Genomic DNA, 8825 nt, shown 5'->3' with positions numbered 1-8825 from the left:
CTAATAGCAGGTGGCCAGGGGAAATTTCAAGGACATAATTGGCTCCATTTGGTGAGGGAAGAGTTACAAAATAGAAATTGTGCATACAGCAACTTTTGCATATCAATAATTATTAATATATCTGAACCTGAGAGTTTTTTGTGTATCCTATTAAAAAATGAGAGGAGAAAGAGAGGCCCATGTGCTGGACTCTGTTAGATGTTTGGAAAAAAGGATTTGTTTAATAGACGACAGCACTTGTGGAATTGTCCAAAATATTGGCCTCAAGGGATCAAATGCCATTTATCACCCTGGTGCCAAATTTCCCAATGGTCTGTGGTCACCACCTTTAATTTCATCCCCTGTACCTGAGTTCAGGGGATGTACCTGAGTACCTGAGTTCTTTATCTGTTAACTAATTAGCATAGTATTCACTCTCAGAAGCCACTTACGAGCATGACACCTGGGAATAGTACCTGGCATTTGGAACAGTACCTGGCAAATATTGCATAGTAGGAAGTGTTACAATATATGCTCTTAAGTTCCCCCAATAATTACGTGAGGGGATTAGTCATATCCTCTTCAGAAAGCAGAAAGCTTTTTACACTTGTTATATGTACTTCATAACATTCAGTCACTGAGAATTCACATTAAATCAACTATTCTCAGACCACATACCCATTATGATTTTAAGCCACTCTAATACAGTTATTTTTAGCCCAGCACATGGTCTATTTTGAAAAATGCACAAGAATACATTTATTTTTTAGCCCAGGGTATGATCTGTTTTGAAAAGTGCTCAATATTACACTTGAAAAGCATGTATATTCTGTACACTGGGAATATCAATCTACATATGTACTTAGTAGAAAAATTTAATCAATTATGCTGTACAAGTGCTTTATGCATTTGATGTTTATTTCATGTTTTACATACTCACTAAATTATTTATGATTTTAGTTGCTATGAAATTCTCCTTTGTGTTATGTTATTTTATGCTGTGTATTTTTAGGTGATATGATAGTAGGTGCATACAAGTTTGGAATTATTATATATTTCCCTTAAATACACTATCACAACCTCCTGATCCCATGCTAACCCCCTCATTATTCTTATTTCCTTCTTGCCTGTATTATGTCCATCTGTGATGGTATTCCCACAGCCTGAAAACACTTCTGCTAACATTTCTTACACATCAGACTGATGGCATTGAATTTCCTCTCCTTCTACTTGCATATCTGTATGTTTCCCATGTTTTGGTACTTTTTAGAAGTAAAAAAAATCAACTTTTTTTGACTTCTGACCTTGAGTAGTATGACTACTCAGACTCATAAAAACAGACTCTTACAATAAATGTTTTTGTAGGTGGATTTTTTTGCTTCTCACAGATTCTATTAGGTTGTTCCGTGTACTCTGTCAGTAGTTTTTCTTTCTCATTTCAGGGACTATTGCATCATATTTGCAGTCCATATTTTATTTGTTCATTAACCCAATAATGGATATTTTGGTTGTTACCAGAATTTTGGTATTAGGAAAAATAAATGTCCTGTTAGATTATTGTGTACATTTTGGTACACATAAACATATATTTTTTGAATATGTAGAATAGGAGTTTCTAGATCAAAAGTATATGCATCAGGCGGGCCACGGTGGCTCAGCAGGCAAAGTGTCGCCTGTCATGCTGGAGACGCGGGTTCGATTCCTGATGCCTACCCAAGTTAAAAAAAAAAGTACATGCATTTTTTTTTCACAGAATTACTAACAAATGATTTTTCAAAGTGAATAATCCCTTTTACACACTTCCAGGAATATATTAGAATTTGATTTTCTTCCCTTGGAAGACAAAGTGCATGCTCAAATTCCCTAAAACTTTAGAAATCTAGAGAGTGTGTAATGGTATTTAAAGTGGAATTAACTTTCATTTTAAAGATAAGTAATCATGTTTTGTATCTACTCATCTGCTTATCAAACAATCACTTGATTTCTTTTCTGAAATACCTCTTTAGTTCTCTCATATATTTTATTATTGGAATTTTTGTAAGAAGTTTTTCACATATTGGATATCAGTCTGCTGCCAGATATATTATTATAATTACTTTCAATCCATTATTTTCCTTGTTTTTTGTTTCTACTGATGATGAAATTTATTGGACAGAAATTAACCATTTTAATTAGGTCCAATTTCAATTATTTTTATTTCATATTTTCTGCCTTAACAAACATAATTATGAAATCCAAATCAGGGAGATACCCTCCTATGTATTTTACTAGAAGCTTTGTTTCTTTTTTATTACCTTCCTCAATATGTAAAAAATCATATTCCTATCATCTCTCTTGTAGTGATGTTTAGAAATTTTGAGAATTATGGGTAAAGTTTAATTAAAAAAAATAAATATGAGTTTCCCAGGAAATTTTATTTTAAAGACTATTAATATCTCCAGCAAATTGTCTTGGTGTCTCATTGTAAATAAAAGCACTGGTTTATATTTTCATTTGTATATTCTCAGAATGCTCTCTCATGGTCTGGTTATCAGTATCCCCCCAAACTACATGATCTTAGTTACTACAGCTCTATAGAAGTCTTAAAATCTTGAAATTCTCCAACATTATTTTTAGTCAAAATTTTCATGGATGTTGTGGATCCTTGAATTCCATAAATACTTTAGAAATAATCAAATAATAGAAAGTCCACAGAAATACACAGACCAACATGTACTCTATTAGCAGTTTTATTCAGATTGCAATTAATTACACAGGTTGTTTGGTAAGAGCTGAAATCGTAACAATATTGGTGCTTTTTCCCATGAATTGGATATAAAGGTATAGTGTTAGGTTTTCTGTCATTTTTCAGCAATACTGTCTAGCATTCTAAATAAATTATGTGCAATTATCATTAGATTTATTTCTACATACATGTTAGGGTCATCACCATTTTAAATGTATTTTTCTTATTTACTAATTGTTTTTGTAGTATATATAAAGTATTTGTAAGGTCAGGGTGTGATTTCAGCCACTGGGTGAGATACTGTGCTCCAAGGGACTTTCTCTACACAGAAGCAGCAAAAATTGGGCAAATCTACTTGCAAAGATATTAGTCAAATATTTATTGCAACCAATGAGTGCTTGCTTAGTTAAGAGAAAGGCAACCTAAAAACAGTTGGGGGTCTCAGAAATTTAAATATAAAATTGTCATGTGACTCTGCTAACCCAGTATAAGTATAAACTCAAAAGAACTGAAAGCAGGGATTTGAACACATATTAGTATGCTGACATCCAAAGCAGCATGAATCACATTTGCTATAAGGTGGAGATAAAACAAATGCTCCATCAAGAGTTGAATGGATCAACCAAACAGGATATATACCTCCAACAACAGCTGAATGGATCAACAAAGCATGATATGTACCTATAATGGAGTATTTTTTGTCCGCAAACAGAATAATGTTCTGATTCATGTTACCAGATGGATGTAACCTGAGGACCGTGTAGGGAATGAAATAAACCAGAAAGTAAATTACAAATATTGCATTATCTCAATAACATGAAATAAACAGACTATGAAAATCATAAATTCAGAAACTAGAATGCAGTTTACCAAGGCCCAGATGTGAAAGGGGAATAAGAAATTAATTTTTGAGTTTAGAGCATTTTTATTTGGAGTGACGGAAATGATTTTGCAGCAAAAGATGGTGATGGAGACACATCTTTGTGAATATAGTTGAGTGCTCAGCTGTCCAATTGTACATTTCAAAATGGATTGAAAGGGGACTTTTAGTTTACATATAAGTTACCATGCAAAAAAAGTAAACAGTAGGCTAAAGTAAATAGCAATGTATAATATTTATATAATAAGAAATATGTAAAAACCTGCATTTAAGTTTATTTTGCTGGTATTATTTCAAATTGCATTAACATTTATACATTATTAATTACACAGTGCATTTGTACAATTACAAATATGAAAATGAATAAATGCGTAGTCATATATATAGGGATAGGACATCATTTAACCCCAAATGCCCTCAAATAAAAAATGCTTATTTCATAACAATTTGTAAACTGTTATTTTTCATCAATTAATGATCACATCAATATGCTGTGGTGATAAAAATTTTAAAATTAAGATGAATGGAATTGATTCTTTTAATTAGTGCAGTAGGGTTCCTAATTTAGATCAAGAAATTGAATATTGCAGTATGAAATATTGCAAAAGTTTTGGATATATTTGTCCAACAAAGCTAATTTATTTTAACTTTTTTATTGTATAGTATAATATATACACAAAGCAAAGAAATAAAAAAGCAATAGTTTTCAAAGCACCCTTCAAAAAGTGGTTACAAGATAGATCCAAGAGTTTGCCATGGGCTATGATCCTCTCATATTTTTCCTTCCAGCTGCTCCAGAATATAGGAAGCTAGAGGACTTAAATAATTTTTATCATCACAATTGACTTTTTTTCCTTCTATTTTTGTGAACAATAACAAAAAAGCTATAAATTTCAAAGCACAGTGCCACAATTAGTTGTAGAACATATTTCAGACTTTGACATGGGTTACAATTTCACAACTTTAGGTTTTTACTTCTAGCTGCTCTAAAATACTGGACACTGAAAGAGATAACATTTTAATGATTCAGCATTCATATTCATTTGTTAAGTCCTATCTTCTATGTATAATTCCACCTTTGATCTTTCCATGCCTCTCTTTGGGATTGTTTAGGCTATGGCAATTCTGAATTTTTGATATTGGAAAGGTCCTTCACTAATATGGGGTAGGGAGATGGACCTATCTGATGTTCTGGAGAGGCTGGGCTAGGTTTCAGGACTTATCTGGACCAGGGACCCATCTGGAAGTTTTAGGTTTCTGGAAAGTTACTCTAGTGCTTGGAACCCTTGTGGAATCTTATATATTGCTCTAGGTATTTTTTAGGATTGGCTGGAATGGTCCCGGTTGGGGGTTGGCAGGTTATGACAGGTAGCAAGGTCTACCTGAAGCTTGTATAAGAGCCACCTCCAGAGTAGCCTTTTGACTCTATTTGAACTCTCTCTGCCACTGATACTTTATTAATTACATTTCTTTCCCCCATTTGGTCAGTATGAAATGGTTGATCCCACAGTTCCAGGTCTGGATTCATCCCTGGGAGTCATCTCCCATGTCACCAGGGAGACTTTCACCCCTGGATGTCATGTCTCACATAGGGGGAGTGCAATGATTTACTTGCAGAGTTGGCCTTAGACAGACTGAGGCCATATCTGAGCAACAACAGAGGTCCTCCAAAAGTAACTCTTAGGCATGCATATAAGTAGTCTAAGCTTCTCTTCTACCTAAATAAGCTTCACTAAAGTAAGCCTCATGATCGAGGGCATGGCCTATTGATTTGGGTATCCTTAAAGTTTGTCACAGTATCAGGGGATTCCCTGATGGTAAAGCTTAATGGTTCCATAGTCTTTCTCTCCTCCCTCAGGGGACTTTGCCAATACTTTTTGATTTTCTGCTTAACATACTCTAGGATGTTTCCAGGCATTACAGTAATCTATACAGGAGTAAAGGACCTCCTTTTCATTCTGTGCTCTCTGTGTTTCAGGTGTTCAAATGAGCTATACAGATAGGTTGAGTTAGATTATGCACTACAGAAAATTTCAACTCCAGATCAAATAAACCTTTTCTTCGTTTGGTCTCAAAGATTACGTGTGGTCCTAAAATATAGACATTGTCTTCCTTACCCCTGTGTTCTGAATTACTTTAACTCCAACCTGTTCAGCTTCATTCTTATCTCTAAATATCAGGTTATATATATAAAACAACCTCTCAAAATCCAGAAATAAAAGTCACCATTCCAGACTTAATGTGTCTGCTCTAAAAGCTTACAATCTAGGCCAAAGCTAATTTATTTTTCACTTTATAGAGATTATTGCGTGTGTATCAAGCATTACTTTGTAGATTCTGGGTCCTCAGATATGTAACCTTATATGAAACTCTACTTAAATTAATAATTCCATCATATTATTCTCTTCATATATTAAAGCAATGAGTTAGAAGCTTTAAAACTATAGAGACATAAGTATACCCTATTTTTGCATTCTTGTCATGAAAACTTAAATACCTATTATTAAATAATCTCGATCCTAATTTTTCTAAATGTAACACTGGAAAATCATTTGTAAATATTACTTTTTCTTTGATAAAAGTATTTTTATTGAAAATATATCCTTTGCTATTATGTAAAACAGATGAAATATTATTGATCTCTCTTACCAATCACACCTTTGCCAGATGCTTCTGTTTAATTAAGATAAAAGATATAATTATTTACAAAATTGGTATATATTAAAACATGAATGAATAAATGCTTCTGTTTTATGATTGCATAAATAGAGCAGGCAATGTTAATGCTGAGCTCTTGTATGATAAGATTCCCTAGATTTAAAGGAGAATAATTGGAAAGAAGGCTACTTAACATATGCTCTATAGCAAATCACCTTAGGCAGTGATTCTTTAGGGATTAGCATATGTGCAATTCTTGGAAGGGAAATCTCAAAATAAAATACATTTGTTTTATTTCTATGCTGACACATAATACATTAAGCACATCTTAGAACTCATATTAGCATCCCCCAAATTAGAAATAGGAAATAAAGTTAATTTTGAAGCATTTTGAAACTCACCAATTCAACAAGGGAAATTCAAAATAACCAACTTATCACTTCCCTGAATAAAGTTTTTTTGCTCATAATTCTCTTTATAGCATCTTTTATTTGCTTATTTCTAAGACTATAGATAATAGGATTCAAGAAAGGAGGGACAATGGCATAGAATACAGAGGTGATCCTGTCCTGAATTGTGGAAGAATGGGAGTTTGGCTTCATGTACACAGCAGCGACTGAGCCGACATATAGACTCACCACAAGGATGTGGGGGACACAGGTAAAAAATGCTTTCCCTCGCTCTTTCCTGGTTGGAAACTTGAGCACCATAGAAAATACATGAATATAAGACTTGGCGATGAAGGCAAAGGAGCCACCAAGAATCACCACTGCAGAAATAAAATTTGAGATTTCATTGAATAAAGTGTCAGAACAGGATAGCTTCAACAGAGAGGGAACTTCACAGAAGAACTGATGGACCACATTGGACTGACAGAAGGACAGCCGGAATGTGTTGCCAGTGTGGAATCCTGCATAGACCATGCTGCTCAGTACTGAGGACAGTGTCATCCGGAGACAGATCTGAGGGCTCATGATCATGGAGTAGTGAAGGGGCTGGCAGATGGCCACATAGCGGTCGTGGGCCATGATGGAGAGGAGCAGCATTTCTGTACAAGAGCAGAAGTACACCAAGTAGACCTGAGCTGCACATCCTACCATCGATATCACCCTACTGTCAAGCAGGAAGATGACACAGGCCTTGGGGACAGTGACAGAAATGTAGCATATGTCTAAGACAGACAAATTCCTAAGGAAGAAGTACATGGGGGTGTGAAGTCGCTTGTCAAGGGTGGTTACTGTGGCAATAAGCAGGTTTCCCGTCAAGGTTCCAAAGTACATCAGTAGGAACAGTATGGCATGCGTGACTCTCTGTTCCCACACATCAGAAAATCTTGTAAGCAGGAATTCAGTCACCATGCTGGAGTTGGGCATCTTTTAGGAATATGCTTTAGACGTGGAATGACAAAGGCAGATAATCCCCAAGCTGCATGGGGTATAAACATGAGGGGAAAAGTGATCTATATATATCCATCAATAGAATCTTTCAACTTTTATTCTTTGCAGTTCTTATTGGTTAGAAGCAAGTCACATAGTGTTGCTTTAATCTCCTATAGTCTTGCTATTTGTGTGTCTTAATTACATGATAGGGGTGGAAATAATGGAAATTTCATAGAGATTCATAGTAGATTACAGGTTGTGGGGGACTAGGGCACGGGGTCATTGGAGGTGCAGATCTATTGCTTAAGAGTGTACACTTAAGATAGTGCAGAGTTTCTGTTCCAGTTAATGAAAAAGTGGTAGTAATGGATGTTGGTGATGATAGTACAATATTTTGAATGTAACTAAGATCGGTGAGTTTTATACTTAAAAATGTTTAATATGAGAAATTTTGACTTCTACCTGTGACTAAAATGAAAAGTAAAAAAACTTTTAGTGCATGTACTAATGTTTTATTAATTTTCATTACATACTAGTGATACAATGTAGGACATATTTCCATATTTCCCATCCCTTCCCTACAGGACTTGATAGTTTCAACTCAGGATAATTTATTATTAGCTGTTTTAACCCAGCTAATATTTGATATATTTGATATAATATTTGATTTCCAAATATCAAATGGTTTTATATTCATTTAAAAGTCCCACAATATCTTCTCCTATTATTTCAATAAAAATAATTGCTTTGTATTTTCACTCACTTTTCATCCTTACTGCTGTTTTAGAATGAATAGATACATCCATATCTAAGACTAATTCACACTCAAGTTTTCATTCTCTTTTCTCTTTGAGTAATGTTAAATTTGCCTACTAAATGCTGTTTTCTCTTTCATTCTTTCCATGTTCCTGAACTGACACAAATGCTTAGGTAATCCTGTTCAAAATATGTGGTCCAAAACTTTGACCCATTAATTCAATATCTTGTTTTTCTGTTACTTTCCTTAATTAACCTTTTTCAAACAATGTCTATCCATCCATCTCAGATTTTTATTTGAAATTTAACAATCTGTCTCCTGCCATCATCTTAGATTCTTATTCCAATAGCATCTACACCAGAAGACCAAATGGCTGTTGCATTCAATCTTCAGCTTTCCTGGCCCTAATCAACTCTGAAGTGTGGGATAAGGATTTCAGTGCCACAC

The 8825-nt window shown here is 34.3% G+C and overlaps 1 protein-coding gene across 1 annotated transcript; it reads right to left on the bottom strand.

The window, feature by feature from the left end:
* Nucleotides 1-6661: 6661 nt before the first annotated feature.
* On the bottom strand, nt 6662-7615 carry LOC143662791 (olfactory receptor 14C36-like). The gene has a single exon (XM_077136150.1). It carries the CDS (start codon nt 7613-7615, stop codon nt 6662-6664), a length of 954 nt encoding a protein of 317 aa, XP_076992265.1.
* Nucleotides 7616-8825: the final 1210 nt, after the last annotated feature.

This window comes from Tamandua tetradactyla, chromosome 18, assembly GCF_023851605.1.
Source record: "Tamandua tetradactyla isolate mTamTet1 chromosome 18, mTamTet1.pri, whole genome shotgun sequence".
Lineage (NCBI taxonomy): Eukaryota > Metazoa > Chordata > Mammalia > Pilosa > Myrmecophagidae > Tamandua > Tamandua tetradactyla.
Note: the sequence above shows the minus strand (reverse complement) of the source record. Positions and strands in the feature narration are given on the sequence as shown.